At 44.9% G+C, this 18,039-nt stretch overlaps 1 protein-coding gene across 5 annotated transcripts in view; it reads right to left on the bottom strand.

Moving 5' to 3' along the window:
- Positions 1-17,656, bottom strand: part of LOC119513611 (NACHT, LRR and PYD domains-containing protein 1-like) — a 47,310-nt gene extending 29,654 nt beyond the window's left edge. The window contains exons 1-6 of one of the 5 annotated variants that reach the window (XM_037808974.1): positions 17,354-17,650; positions 17,020-17,137; positions 16,359-16,643; positions 15,238-15,411; positions 13,510-13,728; positions 8,961-10,602 (exon numbers count right to left, since the gene is read on the bottom strand). In XM_037808974.1, coding sequence (XP_037664902.1) covers positions 8,961-10,602; positions 13,510-13,728; positions 15,238-15,411; positions 16,359-16,641 — 2,318 coding nt within the window. In that variant the 5' untranslated portion in view covers positions 16,642-16,643; positions 17,020-17,137; positions 17,354-17,650. Of the gene's footprint in view, positions 1-8,960; positions 10,603-13,509; positions 13,729-15,237; positions 15,412-16,358; positions 17,138-17,353 lie in introns of all 5 variants that reach the window. The other 4 variants (XM_037808976.1, XM_037808977.1, XM_037808975.1 and 1 more) reach the window with 4 other exon arrangements.
- Between the last annotated feature and the right edge of the window lie 383 nt (positions 17,657-18,039).

Genomic DNA, 18,039 nt, shown 5'->3' with positions numbered 1-18,039 from the left:
TTAGCTTGGACACTTTATGGCCTTAAGACTGTAACTTAGTAACCAAATAAACCCCCTTTATAAAAGCCAATTCATTTCTGGTATTTTGCATAATGGCAGCATTAGCAAACTGGAACAGCATTCATCATCACAATCAATTTTAGAGCACTTTCATTATTCCAGAAAGAAAAACCCCATACCCCTTAGCAGTCACTTCTCAATCCCTCTGTCTTTCTCTAGCCCTACATAACCAGTAATCTACTTCTGCCTCTATAGATTTATTTATATTTACATTTTATATAAATGGAATCATACAATATGAAGAATTTTGTGTCTGGTTTCTTTCACTTAGTATAATAATTTTTATTTAAATTAGTATTATTTTTAGTTTTAATTAGAGAAGATGTAGGTTTACAGAAAGGTCCTGTATCAAATACAGTGTTCCCATATACCCCCTATTGTTGACACTTTGCATTAGTGTGGTATCTTTGCTACAACTGATGAAAGAATATTAAAATAGTACTATTAAGTATATTTGTTTCCCATATACCACCCTATAATTAACACCTTGTATTACTATCATACATTTTTACAGTTCATGAAAGAACATTGTCCATAACAGGGTTCACCGTGTTATACAATCCCGTATTTTGCCGTCTTTCATTCTAGTAACATATAAAACCCAAAGCTTCTCCTTTCAGCCACATTCACATACATAACTCAATGCTATTACACTTACAATAATGCGCTACCATCACCACCATCCATCTCCAAACCTTTACAATCAACCTAAATAGAAATTCTGTACAAATTAAGCAGAAGTTCCCCATTCTCTACCCCCACTATATTCCTTGGTAACTAATTATAAGTAAACTCTGTGCGTTTACTTATAATTAGTTCATATCAGTGAGATCATACATTATTTGTCCTTTTGTGTCTGGCTTATTTCATTCAGCATAATGTCCTCAAGGTTCATCCATGTTGTTGCATGTATCGGGACTGAATGATATTCCATCATATGTATACACCATATTTTGCTTATTCATTCTTCAGCTGATGGACACTTGGGTTGCTTCCATCTTTTGGCAATTGTGAATAATGCCACTATGAACAATGGTGTGCAAATATCTGTTCAAGTCCCTGTTTTCAATTCTTCTGGGTATATACTTAGAAGCAGGATTGATGGGTCCTATGGTAATTCTATATTTAGCTTCCTGAGGAACTGCTAAATTGTTTCCACAGAGGCTGCACCATTTTACATCCCCACCAGCAATGAACACTGTTTATATTTTTTCACAACCTCTTCAACACTTGTAATTTTCTGTTTTTTAAATTGTAGCCATTCTAGTGGATGTGAAATGATATCTCATTGTGGTTTCAATTTGCATTTCCCTAATGTCTAGTGATTGAGCATCTTTTCATGTGCTTTGTGGCCATTTGAATATCGTCTTTGGAGAAATGTCTATTCAAGCCTTTTGTCCATTTTTGAATTGAGTTGTCTGACTTTTTGTTGTTGAGTTGTAGGCTTTCTTTATATATTCTGGCTATTAAATCCATTTCAGATATGTGGTTTCCAAAAATTTTCTTCCATTGAGTACATTGCCTTTTCTACTTCCATGACAAAGTCCTTTGATGCACAAAAGTTTTTAATTTTGAGGCGGTCCGATTTCTCTATTTTTTCTTTCATTGTGCTTTGGGTGTAAAGTCTAAGAAACCATTGCCTACCACAAGATCTTGAAGATGCTTCCCAACATTTTCTTTTGGAGTTTTATAGTCCTAGTTTTTATATTTATGTCTTTGATCCATTTTGAGTTAATTTTTGAATAGGGTGTGAGACAGAGGTCTTTCATTCTTTTGCATACGGATATCCTGTTCTCCCAGCACTCTTTTAAAAGAGACTATTCTTTTCCAGTTGAGTGGACTTGGTGGCCTTGTCAAAAATCAATTGGCCATAGATGCTAAGGTCTATTTCTGAAATCTGAATTCAATTCCATCGGTCAATATGTCTGTCATTATGCCAGTACCATGATGTTTTGACCACTGTAGCTTTGTAATATGCTTTAAATTCAGGAAGCGTGAGTCCTCCCACTTCATTCTTTTTCAATATATTTTTGTCTACTCAGGGTCCCTTACCCTTCCAAATAAATTTGATAATTGGCTTTTCCATTTCTGTAAAGTAGGCTGCTGGAATTTTGATTGGGGTTGCATGGAATCTGTAAATGGATTTTGGTAGAATTGACATCTTTATTTATTTATTTTTTACAACCTTTCTTATTATTCACCAGTACTTGTTACCACTTTTTAAAGCAGAACAGGATTTGGGCACCACATTTCCATTCACAAGCCCAGCTGAATGTTTTCACATTCTTTACAACAGCTTAGGCAGGCTTATAATTGTGCTACTCTACACAATACATTTCTTTGGAAAATAAGCCCTATGGATAGTTGCTTCTGTTGAATTGGTTGTGTAACATACTCATTTCTAGAGGCCTAGTACATGCAGAGTTGTTAACTACAGGGGATGGAAGTTTTAAAAAAGTAGATTTTTTAAGATGAAACTCAAGTCATTCTTCCAATCCATGAACATGGATTGTCTTTCCATTTATTCAGGTCTTCTTTGATTTGTTTTAGCAATGTTTCATAGTTTTCTGTGAACAAGTCCTTTACATCCTTGTAATAATACTATTCCTACGTACTTGATTACTTGATTCTTTTAGCTGCTATTTTAAATGGCATCTTTTCTTGATTTCCACCTCATTTTCTCACTGCTAGTGTATAGAAACACTACTTGATTTTTGCATGTTGATCTTGTATCCCATCACTTCGCTGAACTCATTTATTAGCTCTAGTAGCTTAGTTGTAGATTTTTTGGACTATTATACATAGAATCATGTCACTGGCAAATAGTTAAAGTTTTACTTCTTTCTTTCCACTTTGGATGTCTTTTATTTCTTTTTCTTGCCGAACTGCTCTGACTAGAACTTCTAGCACAATGTTGAACAACAGTGGTGACAGTGGGCATCCTTGTCTTGTTTCAGATCTTAGAGGGAATGTTTTCAGTCTTACACCATTGAGTATGATGTTAGCTGTGGATTTTTCACATATACCCTTCATCATGTTGAGGAAGTTTCCTTCTATTCCTATTTTTCTAAGTGTTTTTATTAAAAAAGGATGCTGGATTTTGTCAAATAACTATTCTTATCAATTGAGATGACCATGTGGTTCCCCTCCTTTGTTTTGTTAATATGGTGTATCACAGTAATTGATTTTCTTGTGTTGAACCACCCTTGCATTCTGGGGTAAAACCCTCTTGACCATGGGCTGTTGGATTCAATTTGCATATGTTTTGTTGAGGATTTTTGAATCTATATTCATAAGAAGAATTGACCTGTAATTTTCTTTTCTTGTATTTCTATATGGCTTTGGTATTAGGGTGATACTGACTTCATAGAATGAGTTAGGTAGTATTTGTTCCTCTTCAATTTTTTGGAAGAGTTTGAGCAGAACGGGCATTAATTCTTCTTGGAATGACTGGTAGAATTCACCTGTGAAGCCATCTGGTTCTTGGCTTTTCTTTTTTGGGAGATTTTTGATGATTGATTCAATCTATTTTCTTGTAATTGGTCTGTTGAGGTCTTCTGTTTTGTCTGGAGTTGGTGTAGGCTCTTCGTGTGTTTCTAGGAATTTGTCCATTTCATATAAGTTGTCTAATTTGTTGTCAAACAGCTATTCATAGTATCCTCTTATGATCCTTTTTTACTCCTTTGGGGTCAGTAGTAACACACACCCCTCTCATTTCTGATTTTATTTATTTGCAGTGTCTCTCTTTTTTTGTCAGTCTAGCAAAGGGCTTGTCAATTTTATTCATCTTCTCAAAGAACCAACCTTTGGTTTTGTTATTCTCTCAATTTTTTAAATTCTCAATTTCATTTATTTCTGCTCTAATCTTTTTATTTCCTTATTTCTGTTGCTTTGGGATTAGTTTGCTGTTCTTTTCCTAGTTCCTTTATGTGTTCAGTCAGGTCTCTGATTTTAGATCTTTCTTCCTTTCTAATGTAAGCATTTAGGACTATAAATTTCCCTCTCAGCACTGCCTTTGTTGCATTCAGTAAGTTTTGATATATTGTGTTCTTGTTTTCAATAGTCTCATGATATTTACTGGTTTCCTTGCAATTTCTTCTTTGACCACTAATTGCTTAAGAGTATGTTGTCTAATTTCCTTATATTTGTTAATTTTCCAGTTCTATGCCTGTTATTAATTTCCATCTTTATTCTATTATGGCCAGAGAAAGTGCTTTGTATAATTTTGATCTTTATAATTTTACTGAAATTTGTTTTGTTACCCAACATGGGGTGTTGGATTCAATTTGCATGTGTTTTGTCGAGGATATCCTGGAGAATGATCCATGCCCACTTAAGAAGAATGTATATCCTGCTGTTTTGGGGTCCAGTGTTCTATATATGTCTGTTAGGTCTAGTTAATTTATCATATTATTCAAGTGTTCTGTTTCCTTATTGAACTTCTGTCTAGTTGTTTTATTTATTGAGGAGTGTCTCCTATTATTATTGTAGAGACATCTATTTCTCCCTTCAGTTTGCCAGTGTTTGCCTCATGTATTTGGGGCACCATGGTTAGGTACATAAATGTTTATGATTGTTATTTCTTCTTGGTGGATTGTCCCTTTTATTAATATATAGCATTCTTCTCTGTCCCTTATAAGAGTTTTGCATTTAAAGTCTATCTCATCTGCTATTAGTATAGGTACCTCAGATCTTTTTTTGGTTACTATTTGCATGGAATATCTTTTTCCAACCTTTCACTTTCAACCTATTTGTGTTCTTGGATCCAAGGTGAGTCTCTTGTAGGAAGCATATAGTAGGATCATGCTTTTTTTTTTTTTTTAATCCATTCTGCCAATCTGCCTCTTTTGATTGGGGAGTTTAATCCATTAATTCAATGTTATTATTATTATTATTTGGTCTCTCTCTCTCTCTCTCTCTCTAACCATTTTAGTTACCCTTACTGATAATCTTCATTTCTTCACACTATTCTAAGCCACTCTCTCCTGTCTTTTCCTTTCAGCCTGCAGAACTCCCTTTAGCAATTCTTGTAGGACAGGTTTCTTATTGATGAATCTCTCTGTATCTATCTGTGAATATTTTAAACTCCTCCTCATTTTTGAAGGAGATTTTTTTCCAGATAAAGAATTTTTGGCTAGCATTTTTTCTCTTTTAGTATCTTAAAATATACTAAAAATACAAATGCCTTCTTTCCTCCATGATTTCTGATGAGAAATTAGCACTTAGTCTTATTGTGGAACCCATATAACTGATGAATCACTTTTCTCTTACTGCTTTCAGAATTCTTTCTTTATCTTTGGCATTTTACATTCTGATTAATATGTGTCTCAGAGTAGTTCTATTATGATTTATTCTGTTTGGAGTACACTGTGCTTCTTGGGCGTGTATATTAATGTCTTTTGTAAGAGATGGGAAATTTTTGGCCATTATTTCCTCAAATATTCTTTCTTTCCCTTTTCCCTTTTCTTCTCCTTCTGGGAAACCCATGACACATATGTTTGTGTGCTTTGTGTTCTCATTTAAATCCCCGAGACCTTGCTCATTTTTTTCCATTCTTTTCTCTATGTGTTCGTCTGTCTGTAAGATTTTGATTGTCCTGTCTTCTAATTTGCTGATTCTTTCTTCTGCTTGTTCAAATCTGTTGTTGTATGCCTCTAGTGTATTTTTAAATCTCTTCTATTGTGCATTTCACCCCTATAATTTCTGTTATGTTTCTTTTTATACCTTCAAATTCTTCTTTATTCTCACATATTGTCTTCTTAATATCTTTTACCTGTTTATATATGTTTTCCTTCCTCTCCTTGAATTAATTTAGGAGATATGTTTGAACATCTTTGATTAGTTGTTCCAAATTCTGCATCACCTCTGAAGTTTTAATTTGTTCCCTTGACTGGGCCGTATCTTCTTGCTTCTTAATATGGCTTTTAACTTTTTGCTGATGTCTAGGCATCTTATTATCTTGATGTGTTTACTCTGAAGGCCAGGTTCTCTCTCTGGTCTTGGGTTTTATTGTTGATTGGCTTTGTGTTCAGGTTCTTCTTTGATGTTTGGTTCAACTTATTCAAGATCTTTAGAATAACTGTGTTTAACTGATCAGATTTTTTCTGCTGTTCTTCATCTGATTCTTGCCCTGTGTATGTGGTATAGTATTTAAGATTACACTCTTTGTGCAATTATTTCACCACCTGGAGAAAGCTTCCTTTCCTCTGTTCCTTCTCCAGGAATTTGTCCCATTGGTTTTTGTTTTGCCTGTACAGTTTTTATTCTCCTTTCATTGTCTCTAGCTGCCTTCCAGGCAGCTTCTAGGAGGAGGCTCACCTCAGAAAGGACTTTACCAGGTCAGTATTTCCCAGCCAAAACAGAATCAGGAACCCCCAAAGGAGTGCAGACTGACTTGAGAGTGCCCTGGGGAGGGGATCAAGGAGAATGCCAAAAACCTCTTTGATGTCTCCCTAAGGCCGTGCTTTCCTGTGCCCAGCAAATGTGGCCTTTCAGCTAACTGTTTCCCATAGCCCCGAGGAAGCACTGCATCTTTAAATCTCCACTGCCTCAACCCCTGTCTGGGGTGGGGTTGAAACAATGGCTGCCACCTCTTTTGTCCAGGGCGAGTTGAAATGGTAGCTCAGTGCTGGGACCCAGTGATCTGAATATAATAATAAAAAACCATGATCAGTGATTGGCTGTGCCCACTCCTGTTCTTAGGGAAGAGGATTTTCATATCCCTTTCTGCCACCAGCAAGCTAGCCAGGGAGTGAAACCCAAATGGCCTGCCATGAGAGTGGGGGATGGATGCCAGAAGCCACCATGTGGAAAGAGCAACTCACTGTTCTTTACCATGGTTTTTTCAGCCTCTCCTCCTGCTCTTCCTTAGATGCTGTAATACAAGGCCAGTGTTCTTCTGGCCTCCAGAGCCCCTGATGACTTTTTTCAGACAGTTCCTGCCTGTTTAATAGCTTTTGGTGGGAGGAACTGAGTCCTGGAGCTCCCTACTCCACCATCTTCCCTGGGAGTCAGCCTGTCAGTGCAGATTTAAGCTTTGATGACTTCAGAAGTAAAAATGCTACAAACTTACAAAGAAATCATTTGAATATTTACCTGTTTCAATTTCTTTTACACTTATTTTATTTTGTAAAATTTAAATTATAAAGTTTAATTTTTTCATTTTGGTCACTGTTTGCCATCTTTAATCTTTAACCAGAGGAACTAAAACAAAACATTAAAAATTATTATTCAAAATTCACAAAGCTTGATTAAATGTCAGATGCCTGGAGGCCACCCTCCTGCCACCTTCATTTCCTTGACATGTCAGAGTGGCTGCTTCCTCTTGCTTCCCACTATCTTAGGCCAAGACTCATCATTTCTTCCTGGCTTATTTTTTTTTTTTTAACAATAGCCTTCTCACTGTACTCTCTGCAAACTGACCCAGTGCCTTTAAGGTCTCCCTTTCCAGTTGCAGCTGTAGATTCTGACTCCCCCATGGGACTCTTTCAAGGCTCCATTTGCCAAACTCTCCTGCTCCAGCCCACTGTCCCTCGCTCCTGCTGCTCCTCGTCTGTCCTTTGCCTCTGTACCTGCTCAGGACACCTCTGAAGGCCCCATGTCAGGCCTACACAACTTCCAACACTGTGCTCCACTCCTTCAAGACCTAGTTTACATTTATAACCATGAACAACTAGAAATAGCTGAAATGTCCAAGAACTTAGGAACAGTCAAACTGGCCATGGCACCTTCCCTATGGATGTTGTATCACACTACTGAATAATTTGGGAAGATAGCCTTGCTCTATTAAGAAAGTAAACCTGATTGTAAAATAGTATATACAGTATGTATATATAATTTTGCATAGAAATGAGTGCAGAAAGACAGAAGGACATGTGTCAATTCTTAATGATGCTATCATCTCTAAGTGATGGGATTCTGGTTGATGTTTCTTTTCATCTTTTCACTTATCTACATATTCTTATTTTTCTATAATGAACAGGGGTTGCTTTTTATTGTGAAAAAAAAAAGCCTAAAAAAAATCTAAAAATAAAAGACCCAACTCAAGTGTTGCTTCCTCAGTCTCATCCTGATATGGTCCATTCATTGTGATCATTTCTCCATTACTGTAGGCATCATATTTTACTGCAATCATTTGGATGCATGTCTGTCTTCTCCCCTGGGTTTTGAGTGACTTGAGGGTAGGGATTGTGCCCTATATTAGTCTGTGATCTGCATAGAATCAGTGTTTAATAAATATTCATGGAAAAGGGAAGATGGACACATGGAAATACTCTCTGACCAATACTGCAAGAGCAGCAGGGGAACCTGAATGGGGAAGTTACTTGTTTTGCTGGGTTTGGAGGGTGGTTAGAGAAAGCTACTCTTTCTGCTCAGAGGGTGAGTGCCTGGGCTAACAGCAGGATCAGGCAAACAAGGAAGTCAGTTTTGCAGGAAAAATAAGGACTCCCTTTCAGCTACATGCATCCTGAGAGGATGGGGTGATCCCAGGGCTGATGTCATTCTCAACAGTCTTTCCAGTCAAGGGGGTGCCTGATGTAGCTGAGGGGCAACCTCTTAGCCAGAAATGATGTCGAGAGAGGAGCAGAGGCAGGTGGACTGTGGGATCCTGGGGGAAAGCGGAGGGAAGCTATGGTCAGTGTGCAGGTGGAGGTGCATCTAGGAGAGAAGGCAGACCCTCATCACAGAGGGAGCAGGGAGTGACACCGTCCATGTGGTCAGATGCTGCAGAGGGTTTTAGGTGGACAGAGAATTTTAGGTGGCTACATTTGGGCATAAGAAGTCACTAGTGGCTTTAGTCCTTGGCATAAGCTTAGTGAGTGTGCCTCTGGGCTCAGGAGATTCCTGCTATGGGGACTGACAGAGAGGAGGTGGGATGAGGGCAGGGTAGAGATACTCACAGAGCCACCCGGGGGTCCCACGAGGCTGGTCCGTGCTGCCCGACGTCATTCACTTGAAGCCTCTTTACATTGCGGCAGAATTTAAGGCAGAAAGTGAGCACCAGGAGATCTGGGTCCGTTTGAACCTGCACCCTCGTTCCTTGTAAATGGGCCATTGCTTGTGTCAGAAATTTCTCATCCTGAATCTCGTACAAACAGTGGAACAACTCCAGAGAGCACAGCTGCAGTGAGGACTCCCTGTGCTGGACTTCTGCTTCTGTCCACCGCAGCAACTCATCCTCCACCCCACCAGAGGGCTTGCAGTTGAAGATATTCTCCAACTCTCTTGCCCCATGTTTACTTAAAAGGCCGAATAGGAAACATGTGGTTGGTGCCCCAAAGATGTCATGCCTTCCATACCTTCGCAGCAATTTCTTCACCCTTTGGATGCTACTAGGGTGATCTCCTGTCTCCTCATCTCCCAGTACACAGAATATTGCTGCCAAGAACTCCTGGAAACAAAGGTGAATGAAGCTGTAGCTTGGAGAGGTGGGGTGTTTTTGAAGAACACCCATCTTTACGAAGGTTAAGATGAGGCCCCTATCTAACCCCTGCTTCTTGAATTCAGCTGGACTGAACAGTGTCTTTCCTTTCTGGGTTCCCTTAGCAGCCAGAGAGCACAAGTGCCTCAGGTGGGTCCTGAAGGGCTGAGATGGGAGAGTCTGGGACAGAAAGTGCAGGCAGAGGGCAGTGGTGGTCTGGGAGGCCAGTGGGAGCTCTTCTCCCTTCTCCATCTGCTGCTTCAGGCAGGTGCAGACCATCCAAGACACCCAGGGCACAAGGCACAGAGTCAAGAGGGCTTGGTTTGATTCCACCAGGCTAAAGGCTCTGATTGCTTGACTTTCATCTGTGAAATATTTGTGGAAATATTCCTTCCTGCCAGCATCAGAGAACCCCAGCACCTCCACCCAATGTGGCTGCTTCAAAAAACGAATGAGTTTCTCTAGGGCTGTGTTGCGAACTGTGATCAGCAAGGATGCCTCAGGGAGGGTGGTTTTCCCCAGCAAACCACCCAGCAGGGTGTGCACTGACTGCTGCTGGCTCCAGTGCACGCACAGCTCAGAGCACTGCTCCTCAAACACCCATCTGGGCTCATCTAAACCATCAAGGATGAAGAGCAGCTGTTCGGGCTGAGACAGGATCTGCCCAGTGGGAACCAAAGGGGTGGGCCAGTCTTTTTCCAGGAGCTCAACGAGACTCGCCACCTTGAACTGGGCCAGCTCTCTGCAGTCAAGGTAGAACACATGCTGGAAGCGCTCCCGGTACAGCTGGCCATCCTCCCAGGCTCCTCTCACCTGTCTGGCCAGTGTTGACTTCCCAATCCCAGCAGCTCCCAGCAGTATGACTGTGGGGGCCTTGTCCTGGATGCCCAGGGCTGGGCCAAATAAGTCTTGGACCTCAATCAAATGCCCTCGCTCCTCCAGCACCTCCTGAGGCCAGCTTCTGTTGACCAGAGGTCCATGGCCTTGAGTGTGAGGTCTGTGTAGAAGTAGCAGCTCTGTGAACTTTTGGTGCAAAATCCCTTTTTTCCAGGACTGAGAATTCTGACCCTGTGTGGTGCAGGGCCTCTCTGTCTTCTGGGGAGATGATCTTTCTTTGTTTCCTAAGTCAGGGAGGAAAGATGGAACAACATAAAGGCATAGGATTCATTTGTTCATCCATCCATCCATCCATCCATCCATCCATCCATAAATCCATCCATCCATCCCTCCAGTCATCCTACAACTCTTTTAGGCATCCACTCCTAGCCACATGCTGTGCTGGCTGCTGATGCTGTGTGTTTTCTCCGGTGCTGTGGAAGGAACGTGGGCTTTAGATCTTGATGCTACCAAGTCGTTCTCCCTGTATGACTTGCTTTCATCCTGCGAATACTCATCACGTGCTTACTATCCGCCAGTCATTGTTCTAGGGGCTGGAGATAAGGAGTGAACTAAACAGACACAACTCTCTGCCCTCATTAATCCCATGACTTGGGCAGCCCCACTGGACCCCAGTTTTCTCATTTGTAAATTGGGGCTCATGATTTTGAATGAGATAACGGATGGTGGAGCAGGTGCTATTGGTGCGTGACTGTATCGCCTGAGCAATCACTGTTCCAGAACATGCTGATGGTGTCTTTCTACAAGCTCCTGTGGTTCTGGCTGAGGGTCTCTGTCTTGGCTGGGCAGACCCTCCATCAATGCCAGGCGGGAGTCCCTCACCTCCCAGGAGAGAGAATGCAAGCGTCCTATACTCTCTTTCAGAGATCCCCAACAGGATCCAACCTCAGGGGCTCACAGGGTTAAACTACTCCACAATGCACCTGTTTGACTTCCTTCCCTTCTCTGTCTCACTTCTCCACTCTCCTACCAGTGTTTCTGAAGTAAACTGCCTGTACTTTATAAACATCCTCCTGCCTCAAGGTCTGCTTCTGAGGGGATCCGACCTGAGACAGACGAGAACTTGGAGGCGCTAAGCACATATAAGGGACAACCCCTTAGAGTCCAAATAGAATAATTGTTACAACAGCTTCCTTCTTCCCTTCAAGATACTTTGAGGGCCTCTCACTTCTCTCCTTAGGTGAATTTTAGAGACACTGCAAGTGCCTCACCTGGGATCCCAAAGTCCAGTTTATCCTGGGAAACCAGTAGGGCATTCAGAGTTCAAGGTTACCTGTTCTATCTCAGTGGGTGCCTTGAGGAAAACCTGGGGAAGGGTGGGGTTTTGGGGGGGTCAATTTACATCTCCATTACTGGGAGAGATGGGGTGTCAGGGGGCCATCTCCACTTCTGAAATCATAATCTATAGATTCTCTTTTACTCTCTCCTGTAGGAACATTGCTGGCAATAGGAAGATTTTCTAAGAGCATCAGGATGGCTACTCAGGGTCAGCACCACGGCCGGACCTGCTCAGGAGCTCGTGTCTGCCTGGGGTGCCAGGAGAGGGCTTGGCTCTTCTCAGATTCACATTCTCCCAATCATGACTCTGTCACTGTGCCAAATACCTAAATCCTCTTGACTCAAGTTATACTTAAAAAATTCCCTACCCCCAATACCTCCACACTTACTGTTCTGTTCTTGATCGGGGTAGTGAACTCTAAACCACAGGCCAAATCTGGCCCGCTTGCCTGTTTTTGTACAATCTGCAAACTAAGAATGACTTTTATATTTTTCAATGGTTGAGAAAAATGAAAAGAAGAATATTTCTTGATAAGTGAATTATATACACAATTCAAATTTTTGTGTCCATAGATACAGTTTCATTGGAATACGGCCACATGCATTCTTTTATGCCTCGTCTGCGGCTGCTTCTATGCTACCAAAGGCAGAGTTGAGTAGTTGCAACAGAGATCATATGGTCCACAAAGCCTAAAACATTTACAATCTGACTCTTTACAGCAAAAGCTTGCCAACTTCCACTCTTGATTTATTTCAGAATGCCTGCCATGTGGTTTTTGTGCTTGCTGTGACACTGCAGTTCAAGTTCCCCATTTGAAGAATTCCCTTAGAATTTAGAAGCAGGGAAAAAAATGTTTCTCTTGAATTGGTCATTTCTCTTCTGTTGAGTAATATATTATGTAACTGTCATATTTCCCGTTTTGCTATGGTTGCTAGGATGCTCAAAACCAAATGGTTTGTTTATAGCAACTACTCTTCATAGCTTTTTTCACTTGCTTTTTCATTTTTAAGACTCTGATGTGATATTACTGTCCTAGTAAGTTTATTGCATTTGTACCTTTCTGTAAGGCATTTGTAATCCTTCCTTCCTCTCTTTCTCCCTTCCTTTATTGGATGAGGTGGTGTGCCAGTCAATTGATATACTTTGAGCCCAGTGCACATCTCAGGATCATGAATTCCATGACTTTACTCCTAGCTGGGTGCAGAAGTAATTCCTTTAACTTAACACCTATTGGACTTCAAGGGAGGCGTCTCCTAACATTGAGGGGCAGTGTAGGTCAGTGGGTAAGTCTGTAGGATCAGGAGCATGTGTGTCTGTGGGTTTGATGTAACTGTCCCTGCTGCCCAGGTGGTGGAAGGAGCAGGATGCTGGGTGAAAGATGTGGACTGAGAGTGTGAAGGCTGAATCCCATCTCTGCCACGACTAACTGTGCAACCATGAGCAACACATGAGCCCCAGTTTTCTCATCTCCAAGGCAGGATAACGTGCACCTCATGGAATGCTGGTGAAATTGAAGTGGAATGTGCGAGTGAAGTGCTGGGTACAGACCCAACACAGTGAGCTCCTAGTAAACCCTTCTAGGCCATTTGGGGTTGAGGAGCTGAGCGGAAATTGAATCCAGCTTTCCTGAACCCAGGCTGGTGCCCTGTCCACTAAACCAGGGGGAGTGTTTTCTATACTGGGTAACACATCTGCATTTTAACACAGGGACCTCCTGGAAACAGAAACTTCACCCAACAGGGGACCTCTCACGGTGGGATTTCAGGGGAGATGTTTCAGATATTTGTGAGACCCGGTGTGCTCAGCCTGCCCACCTGGCCCCCTGGGGACCTTCCCCCCACCTCTGCCTCACCTGCCCCTCTCCAGAAGCCCCATGGGTCCTCCTTCTCGTGGTCTTCAACCAGAAGCCCGATCACCTGGGAAGCTGTCTGCTCTCTGGCATCCGTTCTGGGCTGAGATGGCAGCTCCCAGACTCCCGGCACTGCTGTGGATGTGGGGGCAGTGGGCGACTCCTGGTCTGGAGATGTGTGGTTTGGGGATTGTGAGAAGTAGAGGAGTGAGGATGGGTTTTCTGAAAGAGAATAAGAGGAAAGAAATGACTATTTATTGAGCATCACTTTTGTTTCAGGCTCACGCATTTTGAGTTCTCACAATAATCCTGTGAGATGGGTGAAACCAATTCTATTTTTGAAATCATGAAATGCTGGAGATACAATTTGATCCTCTTACTAGCTGGCCTGAAACTTCCTCTTGGTGGGTAGTACAGTGACTGTTAGGTAGAAAGATTTTCATAAACAACTTAAAGGGTTGCTCTCCCTGAGTAACAAGAAATAGTTACTGAGTAACAACAAATTTCCAGTAATGACAGATAGTTACTAAGTGGCATTCTAAGGAGGGTGGGTCCTGTTTACTTCCAGGCATGGTCTTGCTGGGCACAAAACGCAAGGAGCATACAAGTTGGGGGCAGAGTGGAATTCTTGGCCTCTTGGAGAAGGGAAGGGTCAGTGAGGCCAGGCATGGGGGAAGGGCCAGAGTGAGAAGAACTCTGGTGGGGGTCCAAGAGGGGATCTTCATTGGGAGACAGATACTGCGAGCAGCCGGAGGGTCCTAACCCTCTCCTTCTACCTTATCTTCAGGAGAGTTTACGTTATGAACTAGCATTTTGCATAAACAGATTTTTTGTATGGCACTCAATGAGCTGCAAATTCTGTGGGGTTGGGTTGAGAGGTGATGTGAGAAGTGAAAAGTGAGTAGTATGAGGCTCAGACAAGGCAAATGAGATACAGAGGGATGAAGTGACTTGTTCTGAGTCACACAGCAAGGCAGGGTGAAAAGTGAGGGCAGCTGAGCTTTAGCTTGTAACCACCACTGCCAGGGCTTGGGGGTGAGAGTGGGCTCAGGGGGAAGGGAGGGAGGACAGGGGGAGGGGGGAGCTGGGGTGGGGTGGGGGGGAATTGCTGCAACAGCAATGGGTTGTCCCAGCTTCTAGCCTTGGCTTTGCCTCTAAGTGCTGTGTGAGTTTGGACAAGTGGCCTGCCTTCTCTGGGCCTTCTGTACTGGGAAGAGGAGGCCATTTTGATGCTGGGAAGGGAAGAGGAAGAGGCTGAGTTTTGTAGCTGGGTGGCTCAAGATGGCAGAGACCGAAATTAAAGAAGATGGGAGAGGGAGCTGGGTTGGGCTGAGGAATAAACTTAGCCTCTTCTTGGAACCCAACTGGAGAACAGACTCCTCCTTGGAACTTTCTGGATGACCCTGACCTCAAGGATCCTTAGAGCTCACCAAGATTATGAACTGAGCTCTGCCTCAGCAGGGACTGTGTCATACGTGGCACCCAGCATGGATGAGACTCACTGCCTGCCCCTCACAGGCCTCAGTTTCCCCATCTGTCAAATGGGTGAGGGTGCCTCTGAAAGATCATTTATGGGCCTGCTGTTCCCACCATCCCAGCCTGGCTCTTCCTTCCTTCCTCTGCAGTCTCCCCAGCCCAGGTCCTCCTGCAGGTACATGCTCACCTGGGCCGGGACCCACTGGTTGACTCACAGCCCCACCTGGGGCCCTGGGGCCTATTAGCAAGACTTACCTCTCCAGCTGCTTCCGGACAAGTTAGTCAGGTACCTCAAAACCCTTCTCTGGTCCGAGTCCTGAGGGGATGGCTGTTCGGGGTCACAGAACCTCAGCACCTCCGTAGAGGTGGGCCAGCTGGGGGATTCCAGATTGGCTACATTTGGGGAGCCGAAGAACGAAGGAGAGGGGTCTGTGGGAAGGAGACAAAGAGGCTGGGGGCTTGTCAGAGGGGCAGGGGCAGGAGCCGGGGGACTGAGGCTGGGGGTCTTCCTATGAGGCAGGTCCCTTTCCCCCCAGCAAGAGCTCAGGGTGAACCAGGGAACCCACTGGAACCCCCTCACAGCTTCCTCTGCAGGCTCCTCTGGAGAATGACAGGTACTGCCAGGCAAAACGTCTTGGTCTGGGGTCCTGGAAATTTGCGTTTCTGCCCTGGTTCTGACTCTTCCTCCCTTTGTCACTTCCTCCCGAGACTCAGCTCTCCCATGAGGGCAAGGAGCTTCTGCCTCCCAGGGCAGTGACAAGTAATAATAATAGTGGCAATGACAATGATAGCAAGGCAAAGAGGATCTTATTTATTGAGCACTTACTATGTGTTAGACCCCGTGCTACATGTTTAACGTGATTAACTCTTCTAACCTGCACATGGGCCTATGAGGCAGGCATTGCTCTTACTCTCCCATTTTACAGTTAGAGAAACAGAGGCAGAAGGTGGCAAAGTGACTTGCCCAGTGAGGTACAGCCAGGACTGGAAACTGCCTCTGCCTGACTCCCAAATCTGGGCTCATGTCCCCAATGCCACACTGTCCCCCAGCAAGTTCAGAAGCTGAGCATGAGGCAACTACGTGCCCCTCCCAGGGCTTCTTCCCCCTCTGGTCTGCTAAGCACTCCCTCCCAAGTGCTCTGAGGACCCCATCCGGTCCTGGGAAGGCATCTGCATAGAAGGGGGTATGGGGCTCCAGAAAGGGACCCCAGGAAGTCTCCCAGCTCTAGCCTAGCCTGGGGCCCAGGGCCCACCCCTCCCAGGGGAGTCCCAGGTCACAGCCCAGAGGAAAGCTTGTGGGGAGGGTTCAAGGGTGGGGGTTCCAAGGCGAAGGGTGGGGAGATCTGTGGCAGGCAGAGGGGCCTGTGTGTCCTCACCTAACATCAGGTACCCCTCTGCCTGGGCTTGGGTGCACAGCCAGCCCAGGCCCATCTGCTCCCAGGTGCGAAGGGCCAGGTCCCAGGCCTGCTGCTCCCCATACTGAGCCACCAGGTGCGAGGCCAGCTCCAGGCCACCTGCCTTCTTTGGCTGAGCTGGGGTCACAAAAGAAGAGCCCTCGTCGAGTATCTTGCCAGGCAGCCGAAGCTGGAACTCCTTCATCTCCTCTTCCTTCAGGAGCTCCAGGTACGCGGCCAGCCGCTGTTGGCTTCCACCGGCCATCTCTGCCCCAGGGGGGTTTGGGATGTTGTGGGGAAGTGAGGGGATGCATCAAGCAGGCAGAGAAATGTTTTCCCTTCGGCTTGACCCCTACCATCTCCCAGTGCAACTTTTCCACTGGGACCATTCCTCTAGCCTGGCAAACTCCTGCTCAGGCTTCAGAACTGTTTGTAAACCCAAGGGCATGTGCCAGTAGATGGTGTTGGGAAGAGAAAGAGGAGGGGGAAGGGGAGTGGCGGGAAGCCAAAGGCACAGGGAGCCAGGAGGGGTCTGGGGGAAACTGGGAGAGGACAGTGGGGGTGCTGGGGGAGGGGCTCATCCAAGGAGGGGGGGAAGAGGAGGGGCAGGAGGATGGGTGAACGGGCTGTGTGTGACACTCACTGTTTGGTGCTCCTCAGAGTCTTCCTTCTCCTGGGACCTGGATTCTTGGCACCCCAGGTGAGGGGTGGCTTTCAGAGCGTAGGATCTAGCTCAGGGTCTTCCCAGACCTGGCCTGGCTCTGGGACACCAACCAGGGAGAGCAGTCATGCCCCAGCCAGAGCAGGAACCAAGTGGCAGAGAGGAAACCATGTGGGGGCGGGGCCAGGGGCCGGGGCCGGACAGGGATGGGCACCTGCAGAGCCAGACTCCCAGGCCCACCCACGAGCCCCAGCAGGCCAGGAGCAGGCCCGTCCAAGCAGACAGGTGCACGCACATGGAGCCCTGTGGCCCTTACCTGAGCTTGCCCGCGGGGCCAGTGCAAACTCCCCGGGAAGCCAGGCGGCGTGTCTGTCAGGGCAGCTCCTGCTCGGGAGACAGTGCAGCCAGGCCGGGGAACACCTCTCCCGGCCTCTCCTGATTTTTGGAGCTTCCTGAGCAACGTGGTACACCCCTGCTGGACTACAAGGGGCACTGGCGTGTGTGGTCCTGGCCCGGTTGGAGGGGACCCTCTGCTTATGGGCAGCCCAGCTCTTGGCAAGTAAACATTCCCACCCGAAAGAGGAACAGCCCCTGCCCTGCCACCACAAAGTCAGGCCCCAGGGAGCTTAGGCACAGATGCTTTTTCTTTTGCAGAAGTGGCAGAGCTTGGGGACTCCAGCTTAGGAATGACATTGCCCAACTCATTCACTGTTGTGCAATAGCATCAGGTGGTGGCGGAGAGGCCCTGGCCCAGGCTGGAGGCAGGTTTCTGGAGCTTGGGTCCTCTGCCTCCTTGGACACTGGCTCCTTGTGTGGTTGATTCATTTCTCTGAGCCTCCATTTGCTCATATATTAAATGGGACATCACACATTTGTCAAGAGGCTCGAATTAGGTAAAAGCTTATAGTAACCTTTAAAAATGTTATATAGCTGTTTTTTTTTAATGGCCGATAAGCAAACCCCAGGACATTCTGACAATCAGACTTACCAGGAGCAGAAAGC

This window comes from Choloepus didactylus, chromosome 18 (assembly GCF_015220235.1).
Source record: "Choloepus didactylus isolate mChoDid1 chromosome 18, mChoDid1.pri, whole genome shotgun sequence".
Lineage (NCBI taxonomy): Eukaryota > Metazoa > Chordata > Mammalia > Pilosa > Megalonychidae > Choloepus > Choloepus didactylus.
This window is presented reverse-complemented; position numbering and strand designations above follow the sequence as displayed.